General features: G+C 42.6%; 2 protein-coding genes across 2 annotated transcripts; both read right to left on the bottom strand.

Annotated features, from left to right (window-relative positions):
• Nucleotides 1-6192: 6192 nt before the first annotated feature.
• On the bottom strand, nucleotides 6193-6681 carry LOC137047409 (uncharacterized). Its single transcript, XM_067425039.1, has one exon. It carries the CDS (start codon nucleotides 6679-6681, stop codon nucleotides 6193-6195), a length of 489 nt encoding a protein of 162 aa, XP_067281140.1.
• Nucleotides 6682-12581: 5900 nt separating this feature from the next.
• Nucleotides 12582-26610, bottom strand: LOC137047261 (E3 ubiquitin-protein ligase TRIM39-like). The gene is made up of 7 exons (XM_067424824.1): nucleotides 26490-26610; nucleotides 22860-23413; nucleotides 22653-22748; nucleotides 22183-22416; nucleotides 21953-22091; nucleotides 13259-13285; nucleotides 12582-13129 (listed from the first exon to the last, which is right to left on the bottom strand). Exons 2-7 carry the CDS (start codon nucleotides 23409-23411, stop codon nucleotides 12582-12584), a joined length of 1596 nt encoding a protein of 531 aa, XP_067280925.1. The 5' UTR covers nucleotides 23412-23413; nucleotides 26490-26610.
• Between the last annotated feature and the right edge of the window lie 314 nt (nucleotides 26611-26924).

Genomic DNA, 26924 nt, shown 5'->3' with positions numbered 1-26924 from the left:
GCTCTTAGCTTTGGGCATACAGGTGAGTATACAGGCGGTACACTGGGCTCTTAGCTTTGGGCATACAGGTGAGTATACAGGCGGTACACTGGGCTCTTAGCTCTGGGCATACAGGTGAGTATACAGGCGGTACACTGGGCTCTTAGCTTTGGGCATACAGGTGAGTATACAGGCGGTACACTGGGCTCTTAGCTTTGGGCATACAGGTGAGTATACAGGCAGTACACTGGGCTCTTAGCTTTGGGCATACAGGTGAGTATACAGGCGGTACACTGGGCTCTTAGCTTTGGGCATACAGGTGAGTATACAGGCAGTACACTGGGCTCTTAGCTCTGGACATACAGGTGAGTATACAGGCGGTACACTGGGCTTTTAGCTTTGGGCATACAGGTGAGTATACAGGCGGTTATTAGTTTCAACTCACAGATCCGTAGTCAGGCAGAAGTCGGTTTTAGTGCTTCCTCTGATACAGGGCTTTCTCTTCAACCTAGGGAGGGATCGCTGACAACGTTTGCACAGCACAACACTATAATTCTTCGGTGGACACACATCAAAAGAAAGACTCACCCACTGCACTCCACACACACTCACGGTGAATTAGGGTCAGGATCACCACATTGGGCCGGGAGACAAGTCCTGGGTAGTAGAAAGGATCAGTGCAAAAGATGACCATATGAAAACGTCAAGACCACGATCTTTCAGCACGCTCCTTCCTTTTTTCAATACGTTCCCAATGCCTTCTTAATGTAAACAATTTCTCCAAGGCAGTAACAATACATATCAACACAGTTGTTTCAACCATGAATGCTTCCAACACTTAGCTCATGTTTTCTTCAGCCCAATACTTCGTTCTCACTTCGCCCAGTCTGTATCATCCGCCTCGGGACGTCCCTCTGATCCACCGGTCGCTCCGTCTCACCCACCGCGATCGCCCAAATCAACTGCGCTCACCCTGCAGCGTTGGCCCGAATCAACTTCCGCCTTCCGCCCCCGTTTGCCGGAATCAACTTCCTCGTTTGCCGGGATCAACTCTCTCCGTTTGCCGGAATCAACTCTTCTCTCTGTTCTCCCAGTACCTTCTTTATATGCCTCCTTTGCTCTAATTTGTCCACCCATCGATCGCCACGTCCAATACACACACCTGTTCCCAATAACACGCTCTTTTCGTTGCCCGGAGTTACCGGAACTGATCGTGTGTTCCATGTGCAATGGTCCGGGCGGACAATATCCGCCATTTCAAGTTCCGCCCTTTGAGGTCACTCCGTGACAATAGCGCTACACCCATAGACATCATATAGATAGACGCCCTATCGAGCGCTACTTCCTATTGGTACGGTCGAGCCGTGGAGCCGCCATCTTGGACCGGTCGCCAGCTCCACTCAGTGTAACTTGTTTGTCAGGTGCAGTGAGCTGTCAGCGCATTTAATCAAATCTCACTGAATACCTAACCGATTGTAACGCGGGGTTTTTTGCTGCAAAGGTCATTAATGTAGCTATGATACAGGACACATGGTTCAGCGTATTTTAATATTCTTAAGCCCTATTCGGATGGTAATTGTTTCTCGTGGGGTCGTAAGGTATTTTTCGGATGCATTTTAAAAATCTAAAGCCTACACTTTTATTACTAAAATGCTGGAAAGTATTTACAAGAATAATCTTTCATCACCGCTTAAAAGAGAAAGAGAAAAAAACACTTAAACATTTGAAATGAGCCGTTATTTCCGCTCATTTTTAAAATTACTTTTTTTAAACAAGACATTTAAATAAAATAATAATGTCTTATTATTAAATATGATTTTTTAAATCCTTTTTATTCCAAGCATATGACATTTTTACAGCAGACAATCATTTGAATTACCACGTGAGCAGTGTTTCCCAGGTGCGGAGGATCACTCGCTCCTCCACCGGGAATATATCGCCATCCGAATAGACTAGTTTTATCACTGAGGTGGCATGCAAATGTATTTTACAGACGTCCACATGAGAAACAATTACCGTCTGAATAGGGTTATAGTGGGCTTAACAGTTACATAATATTCTGATATAAGATATAAAGTGTCCAGACGTCCAAAATCAAAATATGTGATATAGGATATATGGGGATTTATAAAACCACACAATATATATATATAAACAGAGAGTTGAAGTAAAATAAGATATTTTAATAAGTTAAAACAATTTATAATGATTTGTGACCCGCGAGCCCTACCTGCAATGGTGCGCCGATTAGAACAGGAAAATGCTGCAGTGCTCTGGCACCTTAAGCCTGGATCAGACTGCACGATTTTCAAACTCGTCGGGTCACTGCTCTATTCACACCGCATGACTATCTGGGGTATCATTCAGTCACTGCTGTGTTCACACTGACCGATGGTTTGATGACAGAGGAGTTCACACTGCACGACTGAACAAGAGGAAGAGTCGCCGACAACTCTCTCTCTCTCCGGTGCGCAAACTACCATGCAAACTAAGGACAAGAACAAGAGGAAAGGCCAAGATGGCAGCGGTGTGAATTGTCACGTTTTTTAAGCGTCCGAGTAGTCTGAGGTGTTAAGGCTAACAAGCTAAGATTTAAGTATGTAAAGTTCAGATTGCGATCATTTATTTCTTATTAACACTAATTTTGGGCAATACTTAACCCTGACTTGACAAAATGGGCAAAAAAAGAGAGAATCAGTCCCTTCAAGAAAGCGCCATATTAGCTGGACACCTCATGGAAGACACCTGCATGGAATCGACCGATCTGGAGAAGGTTAATATTGAGACAGAAATCGGTGCCAATGAAGAGGTTTTTGCGAGGCCTGTTTGCTCTACTCCATCCAAGCTTGCGAGCTCAAAAGGCACGAACGAAGTTTCTTTATCTACTCTCCTTGACGCGATTCAGAAGCTAACGGCTAAAGTGGATGAAACGCACGGTAAGGTTGCTGTTTCTTGCGAAAAACTCGACAAACTGTCTGAGAAGGTCTCCCATATAAGTGAAGACGTCAAAAGGCATGATATCAAGATCGTTCAACTTGAAAAGGAGAATGTGGAACTGCGCGCTGAAAACATATGTTTAAAAGAAAACATGGAAGAAATGCAGCGGTACTCGCGTAGATGGAACCTCAAGCTACAGGGGGTCCCAGAACGCGATGGAGAAGATGCAAGAAGCGTGACGATCGACATCCTACGAAAGATGATTCCCAGTATCCAGAACAAGTTGGATGAGGTAGTTGATGTTGTACACCGCCTGGGCCAAAGGAGATCCGACGGAGCACCTCGCAACATCATCATGCGTTTTACCATGCGAACCTACAGAGATATGGTATGGCGGGCTGCGAAAGACTCTCGATTTCTAAAGGAAAACAAGCTTCGCATCAAAGAGGCGTTGATCAAGCAAGATGTTGATGCTAGAGCTAAATTATGGCCGCTTGTGAAGAAGGCTCGTGAGGAAGGAAAAAAGGTCTCATGGAAGGGTCCTCATGCTTTTGTTGCTGGAAAAAAACTTGAACTTAACCCCTAAGATGCACAGTAACGGTCACCAGATTTCCAGTTTTTCCTTTGTGATGCACTAAGTTGCTTTCGATCAGTCTCTCGTTTACAACCAATCTTCATGGAGCAGTAGCGGCGCTCAAATTCAACTTTCAAGTTGTGCGCGGATAGACTCTTATTCACAGACTACATGAAGTTCCTGAAAGCTAACTTGACTCCTGAGTTGCCAATGAACGAACTAAGTGCAGTCTGACCTTATGGCGCAACATGAAAGTTTTGGTTTTTTGTTGTTGTTGTTGTACTACTGTTGTGGTTCCTACACAGCATAAGTAAGTTATGCCCTCCCTTAATTTTGCACGTTTGCCTAAGTTAAGGTATATGTTAGCTTAACTACCTCTTTTGTTACCTCAGGTTTACAGCGGTAAGCTTCAATCTTCTGCGTTATTGTTACTGTTCTGGGTTTTATTCCCATAATCCCAAGTTACTGTGTTTTTCTGTTTTTCTGTTTTTTTTTTCTTTTTTTCTTCTTCTTCTATGCAAATGCAAGACTTGGAGTTTAACTCTTTGAGTATTATTTCGTTAAACACTCGTGGCTTGAGAGATCTCACTAAAAGAAAGGCGTTATTCTTATTTTGTAGAAGAACGAATGCTGACTTAATACTCTTACAAGAAACTCATTCCTGTTCGATGTTTGGAAATCACAATGGGGCGATAAGATTTACTTTAGCCATGGTTCTAACCACTCAGCTGGTGTTCTCATTTTGATTAACAAGTTTAAAGGAGATATTGTAGAGTCTTTGGTTTCTACGGAAGGAAGATGGGTTATTCTTGTCACTAAACTTGATAATGCTACTTTTATCATATGTAATGTATATGGCCACAATTTAAGTTCTGCCAACAAATCTCTTTTTCTATCATTACAACGGAAAATTGAAGCTTTAAAAAATAAACATCAACAGGCTTTTATTGTTATTGCTGGAGATTTTAATGAAGTTTTAGATAACTCAGCTGACAGATTTCCTCCCAAAATGGCCCTCAGTAATACCATTATTTTGACTTTGTGTGATCATCTTCATATTGCAGATGCATGGCGTTATTATCACCCAGGTGTTAAGGAATTTACATGGAGTAATAAGTTACTAACCTCTAAATCCAGAATAGACTTTTTCTTGATTTCTCAACAGATATTGCAATATGTGCTTGATGTTAGCCACCAGTATGCTCCATTCTCTGACCACTTAGTAATTAAGCTGAATTTGCAGACGAGGAAGAACACATTGCGTGGGTATTGGAAGTTGAACAATACTCTGCTTAAAGATAAAACATTTCATAATCAGATCAAGAGTTTAGCTAATGAAATATTCTCAAAAAATGAGTTTGAGTCTCATGGTGCTAATTGGGAATTTTTTTAATTTAAAGCTAGATCACTAGCTATAAATAGAGCTAAAGCCCTAAAGGTGGTTAATGCTGATAGAGAAGCCAACTTATTAAGTGATATAAATAACCTAATCAAAAAAGAGAATCTCTCTGTTATAGAGATGAGTCAATTAAAAACTTTGCAATTAGAATTAGAAATAGAAATACCAATTATATATAGAAATAGTTAAGGGTGCCTTCGTTAGATCTAGAGCGAAATGGATTGAGGAAGAAGAGAAAAATACTAGTTTCTTCTTTTCACTTGAGAAAAAGAATTTTAAAAGGAAAAGTATCTCTGCTATGCAAATTAACAATTCTGTTTCTAAACACCCTGAAGAAATAGAGCATTTTGTCACCAATTTTTTTTTTAAATTTATACACCTCGGACTTTCAGGCAAACCTAAGCGAATCATACTTGCATGAGATTAAGAATTATATACCGCAAATAAGTGATGAATTTAAGCTATTATGTGAAGTTCCTGTATCTCTAAATGAAATTAGAGATGCAATGAAATTGATGAAAAAGGGGAAGTCGCCTGGCTGCGATGGCCTTACTTTAGAATTTTTTATACAGTTCTGGGATATTTTAGAGCAACCATTTTTCTTAATGCGTCAGGACTGTATAAAAAATGAAATAATGATTCCCACTATGAGACAAGGAATAATATCTCTTATTCCTAAACCAGACAAAGATGTGACTATAATTGATAATTGGCGCCCTATAACTCTTCTAAATTTTGATTATAAATTAATCGCTTCTGTTTTTGCTAAGAGATTAAAACAACATTTACATCATGTCATTAATGAAACCCAGACCGGCTTTATGAAAGGACGTCATATCAGTTGTAATACTCGTCTTGTTCTGGATCTTATTGACTATAAAGATGTAACACGGACACAAAGGCAGATTGGGATCCATGTGCAGTTTATTAAAACAATACAAACTCACAGTACAAGCAGGCGTGGGTCGGTAAACCAGGGCAAACAGGAATATCAGAGACAGGGCATAAATCGTGGTCATAACAGGCAAATGGTCAGGGCAGGCAGCAAACAGGCAAGAATCAGAGTCCAGGCAAACAAAGATCAAGGGCAGGCAGAACAGGGTCGTAAACAGTAATCCAAAGCAGAGTCAAACACAGGCAGGAATAAACACAGGGAATAACGCTCAGAAATGTAGCCGGGGCAAACAAGACTTCGCAATGAATGTGTGTGTGAGCAGAGTTTATGTAGGCATGATGATTAAGAACAGGTGTGCAGTAATCAGTCCAGAGAGAGGGTGTATGGGAAATGAAGTCCGATATGAGGTTAGTACTCTGGGGAGTTCGACCTCTGGTGGCCGACGGTGGAATCTTCACCGGCGTTTGTGTTGGAGGCATCTACTTCTACCACAAACGGCAAGTGTGGGTCAGGATGGTGTAGAATGGGAGCGGTAGTGAAATGACTCTTTAATGCGTTGAATGCCTGGAGAGCATCTGTTGACCACCGTAATTTGGTGTTTCCCCCTCTGGTCATGGCCGTGAGCGGTGCAGCGACTGAACTGAAATTCCTGATGAATCTCCTGTAGAAGTTGGCGAACCCCAGGAACCTTTGAAGCTCCTTTAGTGTAGCAGGTTGAGGCCAACTCAGGACTGCCTGAACCTTCTTCTCGTCCATCGCCACTCCTTCCGGACTGATGATGTACCCAAGAAACGACACCGATGACTGATGGAACTCACATTTCTCAGCCTTGGCATAGAGCTGATGCTTAATCAGACGCTGTAGAACCGTGCGGACCTGTTGAACATATTCCTCCATGGTGTCTGAGTAGATCAGTATTTAATCGATGTACACCACCAAGCACTGATTGAGCATGTCTCTGAAGATGTCATTGATGAAGGATTGGAACACTGAAGGACTATTGGACAGCCCGAAGGGCATGACGAGGTATTCATAGTGCCCATTGCTTGTGGAGAAGGCTGTCTTCCACTCGTCCCCCTCCCGGATACGAATGAGATTGTAGGCGGAGCGGAGATCGAGCTTGGTGAAGAATCGGGCAGTTCTCAACTGTTCTAGAGCCGCTGGGACCAGAGGTAGCGGGTATCTGAATTTAACTGTAATATCATTAAGGCCACGATAGTCAATGCAAGGTCTCAGGCCTCCATCCTTCTTTCCCACGAAGAAGAAGCCGGCTGCAGCCGGTGACGTGGATGGTCGAATGAAACCCTTTGCTAGCTCTTCCTTTATGTAGTCCTTCATGGCTCGATCCTCAGGCTCAGAAAGTGGAAATATGCGTCCTCTAGGTGGCATGGTTCCTGGTAGGAGATCTATGGCACAGTCATTGTTGCGATGCGGTGGGAGTTGTGATGCTTTGGACTTACTGAAAGCCTCGAGGAGATCGGCATACTCCAGTGGGACTCCTGGAATGGTGTTTACGGCGTTAATCAGGGCTGTGGCTTTGCTGGGTTGTGGTTGCGTTGAGCGTAGACATTTGACATGTCAGGTGACGCTCCAACGGGTGATCTGTTTTTCTTGCCAGGATATCTGCGGGTCGTGTTTTTGAAGCCATGGGAAGCCCAGAATGACCGGGTTGTGTGGAGAATGAATGACGTAGAGACGGATGAGTTCGGAGTGAAGAACACCGACTTGGAGCTTGAGTTCGGCAGTGGTGTATTGCACATGACCAGACCCCAGAGGGCGCCCGTCTAGCGCTGCCACTGCCAAGGGAGAGTTACAGGGGGTTAGAGGAATGCCATATTGCCGTGCCAGCTCTTCATCAATGAAATTGCCTGCGGCCCCAGAATCGACCAATGCTTTGGTGTGTATCATTTTAGTCTCATATGTCAAGGTAATGGGTAGATCAAAACAGTTGTTCTGAGAGATGGCAGAAATCAGTAAACTCACCCTTCGGGCTTGTGTCTGTGGAGGTCGGCTCGGGCAGTCAGCTTTAAAGTGTCCAGCGAGACCACAATACAGACAGAGGTGATTATTGACTCGGTGATCCCGCTCCTCCGTGGATAGGTGAGAGTTTCTGACCTGCATGCGTTCCTCGTTATTGGTTGATGGACCATTAAATCGGGAATTTCCTGGACATCGCCGTGAACGAATGAGATTGTCGAGGCGGATAGCCAGCTCGATGAACTGATCTAGGGTTTTATCTTCGTCTCTGCAAGCGAGTTCTGACTGTAGTTCATAGTTAAGACCTTGGCGAAACAAAGTTTTCAATGTGTCATCCATCCATATGGTTTGCGCTGCCAGTGTGCGGAAGTTGAGAGCGAATTCCACAGCTGTACTGTTCCCTTGACGTAATGCAAGCAATTGCTCCCCCGCGCTCCATCCTCCTTCAGAATGCTCGAACACAGTGCGTAAGCGTTGAATGAAGTGAGAGAACGTGACTTGTTCTAAGGCTTGATTATCCCAGACCGCCGTTGCCCACTCGAGTGCTTTGCCCGTGAGAAGAGAACACATCAAGGAAATCTTGCCTGCATCAGTAGAGTAAAGAGAGGGCTGTTGGGCTAAAAACATTGAACATTGCATGAGAAAGCCCTAACATTTAGATGGAGTGCCATCAAACTTCTCAGGAAATGCCAGGTGAGGGTTGCTTATTATCGTGTTCACAGGTGTTGGTGGTACTACCTGATTAGGCTGCAGCACTGAGGTGTTGGAGACCGCTGGGGTTTGGTGAAGTTTCTGGACTGCCTTTACCAGTTCCTCCACTGTGTTGGTCAAACAACTAAGTTGCTGTTGGTGGATCATGAGTTGATTAGCTTGTACTGTTGGTTCCTGGGAGAAATGCATAAGAACTGCTGGATCTTTAGGTGGCGAAGTCTTCTGTAACACGGACTCAGGCAGATTGGGATCCATGTGCAGTTTATTAAAATAATACAAACTCACAGTACAAGCAGGCGTGGGTCGGTAAACCAGGGCAAACAGGAATATCAGAGACAGGGCATAAATCGTGGTCATAACAGGCAAATGGTCAGGGCAGGCAGCAAACAGGCAAGAATCAGAGTCCAGGCAAACAAAGATCAAGGGCAGGCAGAACAGGGTCGTAAACAGTAATCCAAAGCAGAGTCAAACACAGGCAGGAATAAACACAGGGAATAACGCTCAGAAATGTAGCCGGGGCAAACAAGACTTCGCAATGAATGTGTGTGTGAGCAGAGTTTATGTAGCAATGATGATTAAGAACAGGTGTGCAGTAATCAGTCCAGAGAGAGGGTGTATGGGAAATGAGGTCCGATATGAGGTTAGTACTCTGGGGAGTTCGACCTCTGGTGGCCGACGGTGGAATCTTCACCGGCGTTTGTGACAAAAGAAGAAATTAAGTCTGATGCAATTATATTATTCCTCGATTTTTATAAGGCCTTCGACACTGTAGAGCACCAGTATCTCATAAACTCTTTAAAGGCTTTTGGATTCCCCTCCAATTTTATTAATATTGTCCAAATGTTGTATAAAGATATTGACAGTTGTATAATTTTAAATTCTCGTACGTCACCAAGGTTTCCTATTCTTCGCGGAATAAGACAGGGTTGCCCTCTAAGCCCATTTTTATTTTTATTTGTTGTAGAAACTTTATCTATTGATATTTTGCGCAATAATAACTTTGTTGGGCTTAATATCTTTAACAGGGAGATTCGAATCTCACAATTAGCAGACGATACCACTTTATTCTTAAAAGATAAAGAGCAAGTTTCTCCAGTCTTAACTACAATTAATGCTTTCTCTAATGCCTCTGGACTCAAACTTAATTTACTCAAGTGTGAAATAATTTGCTTATTTGACAATGTAGAAACTAAAATTGAAAATATACCAGTTAAAAATGAAGTGAAATATTTAGGCATTCATATTACAAAAAATTTAATTAGTAGACAATCTTTGAATTTCTCTCCTCGACTATCCAAAACAAAATATATTTTCAATAGTTGGCTCCAAAGAGATTTATCCATTTTAGGCAGAGTCTTTTTATCCAAAACTGATGGACTATCTAGATTTGTGTACCCTTCCCTATCTTTAGCAGTAGATAATCACACTTCAAAAAATATTGATAAGATTTTTCTTGATTTTATCTGGTATAATAAAACTCACAAATTAAATAAATTTATTTTGGCAAATAAAAGGAGTGAGGGGGGTCTTGAAGTCCTGAATTTTGATGATACTAACAACACATTCAAAATTAATTGGCTGAAGAGATGCTTGCTTGGGTCAGATTCTATGTGGTATTTTATCCCAAATAATATATTTAAAAGAGTAGGTGGCCTTTCTTTTTTGATGAAGTGTAATTACTCCACTGGTAAACTTCCCATTAAATTGGCTAGATTTCATCAACAAGCTCTGTTAGCCTGGAAAATGATTTACAACCACAACTTTTCACCCCACAAAACCATCTTATGGAATAATTCAGATATTAGAATTAGAACAGGTCAATTTTTTTTGATAAATGGTTTAATAAAAAAATAATTTTTATTGCTGATCTTTTCAACTCTAATGGTGATCTGTTATCGTATGAGAGTTTTATGAATATATACCAATATCCTGTCCCGTTTAAAGAATTTAACTCTATTATAAAAGCTATTCCAAGTGGTTTAAAATGTCTGATGAAAGCTTCCCTATCCCATGAGTCATTTTCCAGACAACTTTTTTGTCTTTTTGAAAACCCAAACAAATCTTTAGAATCTACTGTAAACTTCCTTATCCTTGCAGCTAAATTTTATTTTCACAAACAAAGATTTCTTAAGAAAATTCCGTCTATTATTGATTTCTTATGTGAAGTACGATATTTAATCAAAACTCTAAGATTGATCGATAATAGAAAATGTACGTCTTTTTTGAAGAAATATGATGAGATCTTTCATGTAACATGATTAATGTTCTTTTTTTTGTTGTTGTTTGTTTTTTTTGTTTGTTTGTTTTTTCCCTCTCTTTACGTTCCTCCATTTCATTTCTGTCCTATGTCTGTGCGAAATGAGTTTACTTGACTAATATGTACATTGTTGGAAATGTTACATTTCTAAGAGATGTATTTGCAATAAAAAAAACAAAAAAAACAAACAAAAAAAAACCAAAAAAAACAAAAACATGCAAACTACACGTGCAATGTGACGAGTAAACAACGCGAGATCACACGTGCGGCAGACCGGAGCTCTCGCGCGAGACTTTGAATTGTTGTTTAAAATGATAAACTGCACAACGTTTGCTTCAAACTGTATGTGCGCTGATTTGTGGAGAAAAAGAAAAAAAGATTATGGCGGAAGAAATTGTTGGAGAGACAGAGGGAGCCAGGATTGTGTTCTGCAAAGACAGTTTGAGGTAAATAAACTATTTTGTAATGTGCTGCTGCTGTGGCTGGATGTGCAAATGTTTTTCCCTTTGTTTCTGTTTGATAGAATTGTAAATATATCTACACTCTAAAAAATGCTGGGTTAAAAACAACCCAAGTTGGGTTGAAAATGCACCGACCCAACAATTGAGTTGTTTTAACCCAATGGTTGAGTTGTTTTAACCCAGTGATTGAGTTGTTTTAACCCAGTGGTTGGGTTAAATGTTGCTTAAGACAACCCAATTGCTGGGTAAGAACAACTCAACCATTGGGTTAAAACAACCCAATTTTTGGATCGGTGCATTTTCAACCCAACTTGGGTTGTTTTTAACCCAGCATTTTTTAGAGTGTATTAAAATACTGAATTTCTGCTCTATAACTCCTCCCTGAACGTCCTGCTGCCCTGTATCTCACTCTTTCATTGGCTGTCGGTCATCGCCGATGTAATTTTCAGTCAGAACGCTGTTCACACAGCAGGAGTTTGAATCGCCGACAGGTCCAGATATTTAGCATGCCAAATATCTCACCGGCGTCGGCGACTCGTCGGCGATTCTCTCTGATCGCGTCTTTGATTATTCACACTGCGTGATTGTCACTCGCGTGCACGAGTGACAGGCAAGCGAGTGACACGAGTGACAGGCATCACAGGCAAATCTGATGATCAGATTTGCCTGTGATCTCGGGCATTTGTCGGCGATTTCGCAAAACCTGTCGGCGACTCAAAATCGGGGCAAAAATCGGGCAGTGTGAACTAGGCTTTAACTGCTGCTATGCAAAGAAACTAGGAGTACGACCGGTTCAAAATGGCCGCCACAAATCTCAGCGCCCAGCAGCCAATAGGGCGTCTACCTATATGATGTCTATGACGTGGACGGCCGGGTGTATCCGCCGTCACTTACCTGGGGAACACATGGCCCCAGGATGCACTATGGGAAGAAGGCGAGCCGGCGGAGGCAGTGTGATGCTTTGGGCAATGTTCTGCTGGGAAACCTTGGGTCCTCCATCCATGTGGATGTTACTTTGACATGCTCCACCTACCTAAGCATTGTTGCAGACTATGTACGTGTCAAAACAATTGTACATTTCTTAAAATATTGTAATGCACAAAGCTTGCTTTTCAGATTATTAATCTGGTATTTTTATATGTTTTTTTCCCCCAGATTATTAATATAGTATTTTTTTCAGTACTGAACCAATTTGTCAAGTTGAGCTGGGAGAAAAAAATGCCATGAAAAAATAAAATTAATTAAAAATAATTTATTAAACAAGCATGAGATGTTTTTAAAATATGTAAATGTACCATATTTATAAAAAAAAACAGCACATACATACTATTTTTTTTATTTAATTATTAAGATTATTACTTCCATCTCATATTTCATATTGGGATGTAAATTCATTTATTGTATTTGACAGGTGTGATGATCAGAGGACTTGAGTTTTTACCTTCCTCATTAAAGCACGGGTTAAAATATGGATAGAGTTTTTCAGTGAAAGACTGAGCAGTGAAAGAATAGATATGAGAGCTGGACTCCACATCATAAAAGGAGACGAGACCCTCCTCATAATCCACAAACACACCGACCCGCTGCGGCTTCACTCTCAGACACAGAGAGACTGAGTAATCAGCACAGGCTTTATATTCATTCTCATTCCTCAGAGTCACAGTCCAGAATCCATTACTGGGTCTCAGTATGATCTCTCCCTTCCTATCAACAGATTCTCTGGCCACTCCTAAATCCCATTCAGTCTTTCCCTTCACCTGCACCTCAAAATAAAATCTCCCTGAGGAGAATCCCTCTTTTCCCAGGACAATTGCATATCTATCAAATCTCTCTGGTGTGTCTGGGAGTTTCTGTCTAATGTCTCCACATTTCGCTTGTTTTCCATCATCAGACAGGATGAGATGAGGATGAGCTGTATCAGGATCCAGAGTCACATCCACTGAGAAAACAGAGAATATGAATCATAACTCAATACACACACACACACACACACACACACACACACACACACACACACACACACACACACACACACACACACACACACACACACACACACACACAGTACCTGCATACTGCTGCATCCTCTTCAGATCTGTAAAGATGAGAATAAAACATCATCAGATCTTTGACATGTTTATGTGTGAAATTATAGACAAGATTTAAGATTATATTTAAATAATCAAGCTCAATATCATGTTTTATATGATCAGTGTGTGTGTGTGTGTGTGTGTGTGTGTGTGTATGTGTGTGTGTGTGTGTGTGTCTGCTGATATTCAGAGAATCAAACAGAAACTATTGCTTTGAGCTTGAGCTCTTAATATTCCTCCTTCACAAACAGATTTAAATTTACAAATGTTTGGTGAAATGTTTTTTGAAGTTATTTTTGTGTCTGATGTTATTCGGCTCATTTATGGAGTGGATTAGTGTTGTGATTATTCAGCAAATATACAGTAAATCTATAATAAATATTAAACTTAAATCATCTTAAAATTAAAGCCATTTGTAGCCTAGAAATCTAGACGCACCCTAGCGGCAGCAAATTTAATTTGCCCGCGAGTGTCATCTAGGAATTCTCAATACCCTTCTGAGCTGTGTTCCTCACAATCTGGACGGCCCAATCACATTGTGTATAGAGTCGGTGGGCGGGGCCATAATGACGATGGCCGAGTTGCGTTTGCGTGCTTCTAGTAAACACAGAAACTGGCGAATGGCGGTCTTTCGAATCAGCTTTGACCGCGACTCTGGAAGACTTGGAGTTAAGCTTTTCTCTGAGAAAAGAACAAAGAACGGCACTGAAGTCATTCTTAAAAAGGAAAGATGTGTTCGGAGTTTAGCCGACCGGATACGGCGAATGTTTAATCAGTCAGCGAGCTCTGCTTCACCTTCGTTGCTCTGGTTGGTGTAGCGCTATCCTATCGCGTGCAGAGGGAGTTTGAAAGACAACCGTTTATCCGCCCCTCGGATTGAGCTGTCAATGGTGAGTTTCCAGACCAAACATCTGATGTGGGTCTGGCTTGTCAGGCTAAGCCATTTGATCAACAGATCTGAAATTGTCCTCTAAAGAAGAACAAATGTGCATCTTAAACTCTTGATGTCTATCAGTTTGAGTTTCTTCTGCTGAAATGATTATCTGACAAGATTGTATGATTCTATCAAGAACGTTATCACACTGCTAAAGTCATGCATTACTTTTAAATTTACAACAAAAAATATTTTCTAGAAATGTGATTTCCCACTTCTGTGATTGGCTGCTGTGAGAATTCAGTGTAAACGCCCACTGCTGTGATTGGCTGCTGTGAGACTTCAGTGTAAACGCCCACTGCTGTGATTGGCTGCTGTGAGACTTCAGTGTAAACTGCTGTGATTGGCTGACATCTTTGCATATGAAATAAGTATTACATATGGGACACTCTCAAATACTTTGACTGCGTTGTTACGTGTTGATTATATTTAGATCTATTCCCATCCCATGAAAGGTTGCAGTGATGAGCGTTGAGCAGATGACGTGACATTGATCTCATCATTGCAGCGCGATTAATGCACTCTCACGAATGCTTTCATCATAACTAACAATGCAGACACAAATCTTTACATGACCCATTTAAATAAGTGAGGTATTTAATCTCACTTTATTAACCCATATATTTGCTGCTGACCTTTGATGATCCATTTCAACCACACTAATACGCAAAATTACTTTAGATAAACCACATTTGTGTTTATTATTATTATTATTATTATTGTTGTTGAAGTAAGAGTCTTGAATTTTCTTTAGCCTGAGGCTTTTTATTTCACTTTTGTTGTGAAAAGGTCTTTACATTTGCCAAAACTGCACTGTAAAAAAATACTGTCAAATTAACAGTAACTTACTGTCAACAATTATCCAGTAGTTTCTGTATTTCATTCAGCAGTAAAATTACTGTAACACTAACTACAGTAGAGTTTAGCATTCTGTGAAATTGAATACAGCAATTTACTGTTATTCTTAGCATGAAACTGTTGAGAAAAACAGTATAATACTGTGAAGACAACAGAAATCATTTACAGTGTGGACTTCTGTTTTTCTGTTATTAAAAACAAACAAGCAACAAACTATAATACTGAAAGGGCGATTCTGAAATCCACTGCCGCTTCACTGTACCTGTATATAGTAAACATATACTAATTAACTTCATAATCAAAACCTTAATCAATATTTATCTTCCTATATTATTATAATGATTCTGTCCAGTTTTGATTTTGCTTTATGTTTCTTGTTTTCTAAAGTGTCTTTTATTTAATTTATTATGTTTTATTCCTTTCATATTTCCTTTAACTGAAACACTAAAATGTCAAGATGAATATTGCTTGTACTTTTGTGAGTCCCTCTCACTGAAAGAAAGCACATGTTATCAGTATGTTTTGGTTAGAACTGGAGCTTAATCAGCTCCAACCTTGGAGAGAGTGTGTATCTGTGTATGCTCGCAATATTCTACTGAAGGGGGGAGTGGGCCGACACCCTTGACTCTTCATCATATGCATCTTCATCATATGCATCTTATCCTTTTGAATGATTTTTAATCACCTCATGAATCAAATAATCAGTTATTATCCTTCCAAAATAATGAATTATTGACAATAAATTTTTTGATCATTAATACATTTAACTATTATTTAATATGATTTTGACTCTATGTCTGCTGTATGGTGTCGAATTTGCTTTCCAGAGACGGTCTGACAAAGACAGTCTGACCCCTATCTATGTGCCCTGACATAGATAGCCTGACCTCTATCTCTGGGTCCTGACCAACAGGGCCTTGGAGAGAAAGTTAGAACTTCCAAGAGGTGAATCCTGCCTGTTGTTAGTAACCCCAGGACAGGAAGGGGTGGGAGGATTTGAGTCTCCCAATTGTGATTTCTTCCCATTTATATAGTGTGATTTTTTCCCATTGATAGAAGTACATTTTTGTCTTTATATTTCTTTATAGAATGAGGTAGATGATATTAGTCATACTTTTCTTTCTGGAGATTGTTTGTCATGTGGTGTTGATATCTTGTTCTGTTGATAAGCTCACTGCTGCACTAACCTTGGAGGAGAAATGACTGGCCTGACACCGCCCTGAGAGACTCTAAAGCTGACTCTACTGATGAAACTGCAAACTATTCTTCAGTAAAATTATCTCCGATGATTGAACATCCTGACTCCTGGTCTTCATTTCGCATATCTGGTCTATGGGTCAAAACTGTAACCCCTAACAGTTTTTGGTGGAGGATGCGCAGGCAATAATTCCTTGGTGACACCCCTGGCAAAACAACAAATAAGGTAGTTTTTATTTATTTTATTGTTTGGATAAGGTTATCTGAATGGAAGATTGGTAAAGGGGAACGAGAGAGCTTCACTTCGATAGGAGTGAGGAGTCAATTATACTTGTGTGATAGTATAAAGCAAAGTCGCTGATGGCATCGTTACGGTTAACGGTAGAAGGCAGTGCATTGAAGCGTACTTAAGAAAGGGGTCCCCGGTGGGCATTGAGTGCAGTCACTACCCCTACAGGAGTACGTCTCTGGAACGGTGTGTGAGTCCAGTAGGCATCGCAAACCTGTGCCAGTCTCTTCCATTCAGATAAAGGGATCCCCTTGTTTAAACAAGTAAAATAGATTCAGGAGTTGTTTGCCAGGGGTGCAACTGGAACGATACCGAGTAGAATAAAATAAGACCCAAATTGGTAAGGACCAGTATATGTGACCAGGAGTAAAAAGGTACTTTGTGGTTTCATGAGTAGACCTCACTTCTATTCTATTAAAAACTCATTTGAGGATAAAAATAAGATTCATTGCCTTACGTTACTAAAAACCTTTTTTGTGATCAAGAAAAGATTGTTTAGAAACCAAATAGGCGTCAAATAAACCCAAATTTATAACCGTTTGCGCTCGCTGTAAAATGGGAGGCGTACCAATGAAATCAATCCCTCAAGGGGCTAATGAGTGGTACGACCTGGATGCACGTGACAGAATAGCAAAATTAAAGGAAGTGCAGGTGGGCCATGATCAGGGAGGTTTTAATAAGAGGCTGGGAAAGTCTTGTGACAAAGTAGAAAATGCTGCCAGGTCTCTTCCTCCCTCTATCCCAACTGACTCTTACCAGGAAGTGCAGGTGGCCCCCACTCAGGGATCCGCCCCACTTCCTGATAACAGAGAGGAGGGACCGTATGAAAAGGCACGCCCAATATTGAATGCACAGGTTGAAATCCCTCCCCCGTACAACCCAGAGGTTCTTTCCGCACAAGCAAAAAGTAAATTAACCACAGAGGTCAAGAATATCAGATTGTCCTCTGTTGAGGCATATGAACCCAGAAAAACAGTCTTTGCCGCCCCAATCCGACATTCGGAGTGGGACGACCAGAAAACTGAAATGGGGGCTGGGCATGAATATGGGTCATTGACCAGACTAACCCCAGCTGAGAAAAATAGTTTGCTTGTGGGGATAGAACCTTTCAAACTGTACAGCCCAAATAAAGTTTTATGGGATAAGATAGAAGCCATTGCCAGACAACAAAATCTGGGCATTGCTGACATACAAGCACTGGTGGAAGGATTAATCCCTACCAGTAAACTGAAAGCTGTACAAACAATTAGACCCCACCCCTTCATTCCTTCAGACTGGACTGAGTACTGCGAAGCCTACACCCCTTACAAGTATGAGGTTGAAGAACTTTTAGGTCAGGGGTCATACCCATGGACCAGTGTAACCCAGGTCAAACAGAGAGTAGGGGAAAGCCCTTTAGAATATGCTGACCATTTTCGCAAAGCCTATGAAACTAACTGTGCTGTAAACTGTAAGCCTGAAGATTGTAAAAGCTCCATTGTCCTTGAATCTGCCACAGGCAGCCTGAACGTGCTTCCCTTATCTCAATCTGGCCACCATTGTAAACAGAGATGTGCAGTGACTGATTTTGACAAAGAGACGGAAACTCAACCTGAGTGGAAGTTTTTGATTTCTAAATTTCCTGATGTTTGGGCAAAAGATACATTTGATTGTGAGCTTGCCCAAGTTCAGTCACTGAGCATCCCAGGACCCATGCATGTAGCCAAACGACAATACCCTTTTAGAAATGAGGCTCGACAGTTTGCAAAGAGTGTGGTAGACAAATTATGCAAACGGGGTATCATCATAATACCATGCACCTCTCCGACAAATTCACCAATGTGGCCCGTGAAAAAGAGCAACAACTCTTGGGGTCTCACAACAGACTACACCGTGTTAAATGCAGCTTCCGAAAAGATGCACCCCCTTGTCACGAACCCCGCCATGATCCTTTATGAAATAGGGTCCGAACACTGTTATTTCACTGCACTGGATATTTCAAACACTTTCTGGACTTGCCCTCTAGCCAAGGAGGACCCAGGAAAGTTTGCTTTCACCTGCAGGGGTCGCCAATGGACATGGTGCCGTTTGCCACAAGGATTCTGCAACTCTCCAACCCTGTTTCATCAGGTGCTGGCATCCTTCATTGATCCGGTAAGAAAGACTTTTGAAAATGATGGATCATTTGTCCTACAATATGTGGATGACATTCTGATTGCCAGCCCAAGCAAATTCAAACATTTAACTGCTGAACAAGCTGTTTTGAATGCCCTGAAAGACGGGGGATTCAAAGCCAACTTAAAAAAGGCACAGCTGGCACTGCCCGAAGTGACTTATTTAGGGCAGATTGTCGGGGTGCACGACCGACGAATCACTCCAGAAAGAGTCAAAGCCATCGTCGAACTTCCAAAGCCAAACATGGTTACTGGTCTAAGGCAGGTAATGGATCTTCTGAATTACTGCCGCCAGTATGTTCCTGAATACACTGAACTGTCTAAACCCCTCACAGAATCTCTTAAGGGGGGAAACCTGGATCTGACCAGATCGACTGGAAGGAGGAGATGGAGGAGGCGTTCATGAGTATCAATGCGACTCTAACTTCCTCCCCAGCACTGAGACATGCTGACAGCAGCCAACCTTTTCACCTGTGGACATGGGTGGGAACCCGATCATACTCTGCTGCCCTTGGCCAGAGAGTTCCAGGCCGAAATTCTTACAGAATGGTAGGATATTATTCTGTTCCTATTCCTGTTTCTGTGGCAGGTCAGCACCCCTGCCTGCTGACATGTGACTGTGCAGAATGGGCTGTGGAAACCACAGAGGACATTGTGACACATCAAAAGGTGATATTGCACACAAGACACCCGATCTTGAAGTTACTGACAAACACTTGCTTGAGCTCTATTTTAAATCAAAGACGAGCAAAGGGGGAAACCACTCTTCTGAGTAAGAATGTGGAAATTCAAATTGACAATGAAAATGCTGTAAACCCTGCCTCCTTGCTTCCAGAAGAAGGAACTGCCCACAACTGTGTCCATCTGATCAAGAACGACAGCCAGAGCCCTCTCCAGGCCGAACCACTATCTGATGCCATGAACTTGTTTGTTGACAGGTCCAGTTTTCATGAACAAGGACAATGCTCCACAGGCTGGGCTATGGTAAACGAACATTATGAGGCTGTTGAATGTGGCTCTCTTTCAGGGGGAGGGGCTCAGGTGGCAGATCTGGTCACTCTCACGCGTACACTTCAATACGGCAAGGCCTTCGGGACGGTCCATGATTTCGGACCTGTGTGGAAACAACGGGGGTTCCCTATCACCCCTGGTCTACCCATCTCTCATCAAAAGCAGGTACAGAAACTCATGTCTGCCTGTGATTTTCCTGCAGAAGGAGCTGTTATCAAAAGAACAGGACACTCTACTGATAACGCCCCAGAATCCAAGGGCAACCAAGCTGCTGATGCTGCTGCCAGGCTGGCTGCACAACAGACAGAGACATGCGTGAGTGTAATGGCTATCTCTCCCCAGGAGAGTGAGCCACCCCGAGACATTTATGCACAGGATAAAAATCCCGAAGAAACAGAGCAATGGACAAAACTCGGTGCACTGATGAACTCAGATGGACTTTGGAAACTCAACGAACGTTTTGTCTGCCCTGTTTCTGCTCGAACCGAGCTCATGTCGTTATATCAAGGGTTGGCACATGCTGGGCCTGAGAAACTATATGCAATGATTTCTAAAACATGGTGGTGGCCAGAGATGAGAGCTTCTTGCAGGGATTTTTGCAGATGTTTAGTTTGCTTTAAGGTTAATTCTTCAGCTAAGTTAAATATCCCCTTAGGTCACGCCCCATGTCCCCAGCATCCGTGGACCCATCTTCAGATTGACTTCACACTACCCCCTAGTGGGGGCTTTTCATACATCTTAATGATTGTGGATTTGTTCTCCAGATGGGTAGAGGCTTTCCAGTTGAAGAACTGCACTGCAGATGCAACTGCCTTGATGCATCTGCACATGCTCAAACTAACTGTTGACGTAACTGTTTGGATGTGTGTGTTCGTTTTAGTCTTCTCTATCTGTGCAGGTCCTCTTGCCGAGGAGCAAGCTGAATCCTGCAGAGGAGGACAGGAGGATGCTGGCACTAACGAACAATCTGAGTGGAAGGAGCCTCGGAATGGGGACTGGTCTTTTTAGTGGCCAGCATGTCCGTGATGAGGTGAAGAGACAAGTGTGACCCCTCAGGGAAGCATGAGTCACCACTCAACCTTCCATAGAGACCTCACTTGTAGACAAGACGTGGCGGTATTGGACCCCACATTGGTCTTAAAACGGGGGATTGAAGGGGGGAGTGGGCCGACACCCTTGCCTCTTCATCATATGCATCTTCATCATATGCATCTTATCCTTTTGAATGATTTTTAATAACCTCATGAATTAAATAATCAGTTATTATCCTTCCAAAATAATGAATTATTGACAATACATTTTAATTGATCATTAATACATTGTCTGATGTATACATCCTGATTAACAACAACAACAACAACAACAACAACAACAACAACAACAACAACAACAACAACAACATCTATCTATTCTCGCGTGACACATTGTTTAGACTGAGAGACTCTAAAGCTGACTCTACTGATGAAACTGCAAACTATTCTTCAGTAAAATTATCTCCGATGATTGAACATCCTGACTCCTGGTCTTCATTTCGCATATCTGGTCTATGGGTCATAACTGTAACCCCTAACACTACGTTACAGATCAGTGTTGAGAAGGGTGTACAATGGGCACCCTAAGAGATGGGTGGACTTGTTGTTCTGGGCAAGTTGGCGCCTGCTCCAGATCTGGAAGGTCACTACGGGCCTAATTCTGGGGTGAAAGCGTCAACAAGTGACACGTCTATGGAAACGTGCATCAGATTAACTGACATGAGTGGAAATTTACCATGACTGTGCATTGTCTCTGAGCCAATCAGAATGACGTGGATAGACCTTGAAAACGGTATAACTGTTGGGAAAATTGTATGTATGATAGGGCGAATGCAACGAGACGGTGAGAGAGGGAGTGCAGCCTACGAACTTCTTGTGAGACTTGAATCCTGGCTTCTGCTTTTGAAACTGTAAACTATTCTTAAGTAAATTTTTCTTTTAATTAATTGAAATCCTGACTCTTTGTCTTCATTTCTTCACTACTGGTCCTGGGTCATAAGCTGTTAACCCCTAACAATACAAAAGTAACGCGAGACACTACTTTCCATAAAAGTTAACTAAGAAACGCAATTAGTTACTTTTTTAGGTACTAACCCAATATTGTAAAGCATTACTTTTAAATGTAACGTTCCCAAAACTGCTGATGTTTAAAGATGATGAATATATGTATCTGTGCGGTGTGTTTGATATTGTCGTACCAGTGTGTGTGAGTTTCTCCTGTAGAGTGTCCTGCAGTTGAGTCAGAGCTCTCCTCAGAGTCTCCAGACTCTCATCAGTCTTCACACTGATCTCAGGCCAGTTCCTGGTGTCTCTAGAGCTGCACAAGGATGAGTAAATCTACAGCAGGAGAGAGGAGAAATCCTTCAGCATGGGGAGTGTTATGGTGTCATATACTGCATTATCATTGATCAGAGAGATGTTGACTGACCTGTAGGAGGTGGAGGTGATCTTCAGTGTGTGAGAGCTGCTCCAGCTCAGTGTTTCTCATCTTTAGCTCAGTGATCTCCTGCTCCAGCTCTTCAATGAGCTCTTCCTCCTGTTTCTTCAAAGCTTTCTGCTGCTCCTCCATCATCTCCAGCAGTTCAGTCTGACATCTCTCAATGGAGCGGATGAGATCAGTGAAGAGCTCAACACGGGCTGCTTTCTCCTCCTCTGTGTTTCTCTGCTCAACCAGGACAATCAACCAATGATTAGAGATGTTTGATAAGACAAGAATCAGTGTTACTATTGCTCATACTATACTATAGCAAAACCCCTCAAATTAAGTATTCTAGAAGAATTGTTGCTGTGATGGTGCAATGACTGCTGCTTATATACATTCATAATGAAGATCGACAGGACTGGCTCCTCCTGCATCTGTGTAGAGATCTTCATATAATGACATTATTTTAAACTCACTTTTTTGACTTCTGCTGAGTGTTTGACATCTTGAATCTTCTTGATTCTGTCCTGGATCATCTGCTGCACGTCTTTCTGTGTCTTCATCAGTTGAGTCTATAGACACAGAACAACACAATATGTTTTCAAAACTGATTAATTTTTAATAAAGAGCATGTGATTCTTCATGATAAGAGCCTTTAAAATTAGTTTGTCAGTAACTTCTACCTTCTTCTCTTTACTCTCCTCTTCTAGAGGAACAGTGTTGTGGTTCTTGTGGTCTGTCACGTCACACATCGGACACACACACGTCTGATCATCTCTACAGAACAGCTCCAGAGGTCTCTCATGTTTCTGACAGATATAGTCCTCCAGATTCCTCACCGGATTGATCAGTTTGTGTTTCTTTAAACCTGCCACTCTCAAATGAGGCTCCAGGTGAGTTGCACAGTAAGAGCTCTGACACACCAGACACGACTTCAGGGCTTTCTGCTTTCTTTCCTCACAGAAGTCACACACAACTTCAGGTTTTTTCTCAGGACTTTTCTTTTTATAGTGATCTACAACTTCTCTGAGTGTGGTATTAATCTTGAGATCAGGTCTGTGCTTAAATGTGTCTTTACAGTATGGACAGTTGCAGGTCTGGCTGTTGTCCCAGTGTTTATTCAGACAGGTCTTGCAGAAGTTGTGTCCACATGGAGTGGTGACTGGATCAGTGAACACGTCCAGACATATAGAGCACTGAAGCTCGTCCGTCAGTCGACTGCTGGAGGAAGACATCACTGGAGAGAGAAATGAAGAAGAGAAATTACTACTAGTCTAAAGTTTGGAGACACTTAACACTTGTATGTAACCCTCGTTCCCTGAAGGAAGGGAACAGAGATGTTAAGTCAGTACTGACGAAATGGGGGTTTCACTTAGAAAGCCAGCTGCCTTCAATCTCAATCAAAACGATCCAATGACATGACAATGTCATGGGTCAGCGGAATTTGCATAATACAACTCCGTCCTACCGCATGGGTATAAATGGCGTTGCATTGCAGTCTTGCATTTATGTTTACCTGCTGAGGAGCCGAGGCTGAGCGCCCCGGCCAAACCAACGGTACAACGGATGTGGCATGGGGACATAATGTCTCCGTTCCCTTCCTTCAGGGAACGAGGGTTACATACATAAACAAGCGTTCCCTTTCCGTCAGTACAATCAGAGTTACGTTAGTACTAATGAAATGGGGGACCCAATCTAATCACGCCACAGCGCCTGTCTTCCAGCATCCTGGGCTACCCTGAGCACCCTGCCTTGGAATTTGCATGACGAGGGGCCAGCTCAGCTACCAAGGTACACTGGGAAGCATATCCCACTTGGAGAAATGCAACACAATGCCTGCCTGCAGGGAGGACGTAGGAATACACATATGACCCATGTACGGGCTGCATATGGAAGAACCTGGAGTATCAAGCCACAGATGGAATATTTCAACCCCAGGGATGGCAAGGGTCTTGCCAAGGGAAGACACGCGCTCAGACTTACCGTGAAGAATACACATGTGATGGTTGGCCTATGGGGGAACCATGCACACGGGGAACCTAGCCAAACACGAGGGCTGGGACCATTCGGGCATGCACTCTGGTGCTGGCGTCAATGGTGCTGAAGGAACCGTGGATTGTGGTTCGTGGAGTGGAATGGCGCAGCAAGCGATGACTTCTGAGAAATAATCGAATTCGCCTCCGAGCAGCCTGTCTCAGGGCCGCTGCTTAGCCTGCTGTTTAGGTTTCAAGTTGAGCCATAGATGGTGCTCCTGGACCAAACAAGTGGAAATCACCTGACTGAGAGCCCGCACAGTCACCTTCGCCGGCCACAGGATGAGGTCAGTGGTCGCGCGCAGCTCATGCACAAGAGCAGGGTCAGCACTGTGCTCGTGCATGTCTCTGAGCATCCTGTCCTGATGAACCTGAAGGACAGCCAAAGCATGCAGGATGGACATGGCCTGGCCCTCAGCGCTATAGGTCCTGCCCACTAGTCTGGACGAGAACCTACAGGCTTAGGATGGGTGCTTTGGGTCACCCCACCACGCGGAGGCGCTCTTGCAGGACACAGTTGCATCACAACAGAATGCTCAACGGGGGGGGGAACCATAGCGTACCCTTTAGCCACACCGCTGTCAAGCACAGTAAAGGTAGAAGCAGCTGCCAAACGATCGTGGAAAGACAATGGGGGCTTCGAAGATTTCGACACCTCTTCATGCACCTCCGGGAAGAAAGGCACTGAGGGCTGGCGGGCGCTTGGTGCGGGCCGACCCCAGATACCAATCATCAAGCCTTGAGTGCTCGGGACATTGCGGAGGGTTCCACTCAAGCCCGATGCTCTTGGCCGCCCGGGTTAGCATAGTTGTCAGCTCTGGATCAGACTCGGGCAATGCTGACACTCCCAAGGGAGGCAGCACACCCGAATCCTCATCTCCGGAGTTATCCAGCCCGCCTTGCGATGCGGTGATTGACATGGCGTCGTCCGCCGGCGCCCCAAATGAAAAGCTGGGCGGGAAACACCAGCGCTCTCATCTGGCAGCACCACGGGTTGGAGTGCGGAAGAAGGAATACTCGTCGGGTTGGCCCACACCCTCAGCTCAGACACTCTCTGCTCACGCTGACCACCAGCCAAAGTACTGCCTCGAGAGGAAACAGCTCGGTGTGTGGTAGAGGGGACTCTCTCTCCAGTAGAGAGATCATTGAGTCTTGATTGCAGCAAGTACGCCAAACAGCAATCATGCCCGTAAGAGTGACTTACCTGTCAACCGCACCCAGGAACAGAGCACGGATGAGACATCTTTAAAAAGACGTGTCACTTGCAGCTATTTTAGAGAGGAGTTTTACTCAGGCAGAGTGCTGAGACGCCCAGGGAGAACACACACATTTGTACATACCGGACAGGAATGCGGAACTCGCTGGAATGCGCCGTAAGCGAGACACTCGTCCTGAAGAGATATAGCGCTTAGGAAAGCAAGTAGAACTCGACTCCGAAGCAGAAACATAAATGCAAGACTGCAATGCAATGCCGTTTATACCTACACAGTGGGGCGGAGTTGCATTATGCAAATTCCGCAGACCCATGACATTTTCATGTCATTGGATCGTTTTGATGAAGATTGAAGGCAGCTGGCTGTCTAAGCGAACCCCCCATTTCATCAGTACTGACGCAACTCAGAGTGTATTCTCATGCAGAGACATTTAGCTTGAAGCGCTTCAGTGTAAATTATTGAAATGGTGATGATTTTATTATATGGACGAATTAGAGCTGAAGTTTAAATGAAATCTTCAAGTTTCAAATCTTGAAATCTAGTCAGATTTGGGGTTACTTCATATTCTCTCATGACCATTTAAAAATATTTATATTAAAGTTTAAACTCATAAACTCACTTAATCTAAACTATGACCTTCTGTTTTCATCAGAAACAATACAAAGATCACATCCTTACCTACGAATAAATATATATCTCCACAAAATAAACATAAATACTGTATGACCAAGTGAAGCTTGCATGACAAAGTCTAGTTTTAATCATTAATATAAATGTGATTTTAAGCTGCAGTTCAACAGGTTTGTCAAGTCTGTCTGCAGTTCATTTTACTTTCTGTTTCTTTAATCTTTATGTGATGTGACAAAATGACAGAAACACCAAACTTTACTTTACAATAAATCAAATGACACACTTTTAATACAATTCTGATTTCATTTCAGTGCAGTAAACTAAAGTGAACCTGGTTCTGTTCAACTTATCCTATTATTTGACATAAACTTATTAAACCAGATCACTTCCATTAGAAACCTGTTCAGCTCAATCTCTCTTATATTTCTGTCATTACCTGTGAGGATCAGATGTGTCCACAAGACTCTCTGAGTGGATCAGTAAATATTCTGTTGTCTGAAGAGGTTGATCGTTTCAGGCGTCCGTGTCGTTGTTGAGTTTCTCTTTCTCTGAATCTCTCTGAACTGCAGTGATGTCAGAGCTCCTCCTGTATTTAACCGAGCTTTTAATACCGTACACGCCTAGTCGTAACCTGCGTTCTTCTCAGAGTGGGCTTTTAGTCGTTCCTAAAACTCGGCTTCGCTCGAGGGGTGATAGGGCTCTCTCATCTTATGCCCCCAAATTGTGGAATTCTCTCCCGTCTGACATCAGGGAAGCTCATTCTTTAGTCAGTTTTAAAACCTTTTTTTCTTCAGGGTTGCTTTTTGTTTGTTGTTTATTTACTGTTATTATATATGAACTTGATTGAATCATGTTATTTCAAAATAAACAC

The sequence above is a fragment of the Pseudorasbora parva genome, chromosome 19 (assembly GCF_024679245.1).
Source record: "Pseudorasbora parva isolate DD20220531a chromosome 19, ASM2467924v1, whole genome shotgun sequence".
NCBI lineage: Eukaryota > Metazoa > Chordata > Actinopteri > Cypriniformes > Gobionidae > Pseudorasbora > Pseudorasbora parva.
This window is presented reverse-complemented; position numbering and strand designations above follow the sequence as displayed.

Bases quoted from the DNA above. Each gene is read 5' to 3' on its own strand.
- LOC137047409 (XM_067425039.1), bottom strand. From the start codon at position 6,681: ATGGAGGAATATGTTCAACAGGTCCGCACGGTTCTACAGCGTCTGATT.
- LOC137047261 (XM_067424824.1), bottom strand. From the start codon at position 23,411: ATGTCTTCCTCCAGCAGTCGACTGACGGACGAGCTTCAGTGCTCTATA. The intron at 22,092-22,182 runs GTCAGTCAACAT...CTCCTGCTGTAG, and splicing joins ATCACCTCCACCTCCTACAG to ATTTACTCATCCTTGTGCAG. The intron at 13,130-13,258 runs GTACTGTGTGTG...CTGTTTTCTCAG, and splicing joins GAGGATGCAGCAGTATGCAG to TGGATGTGACTCTGGATCCT.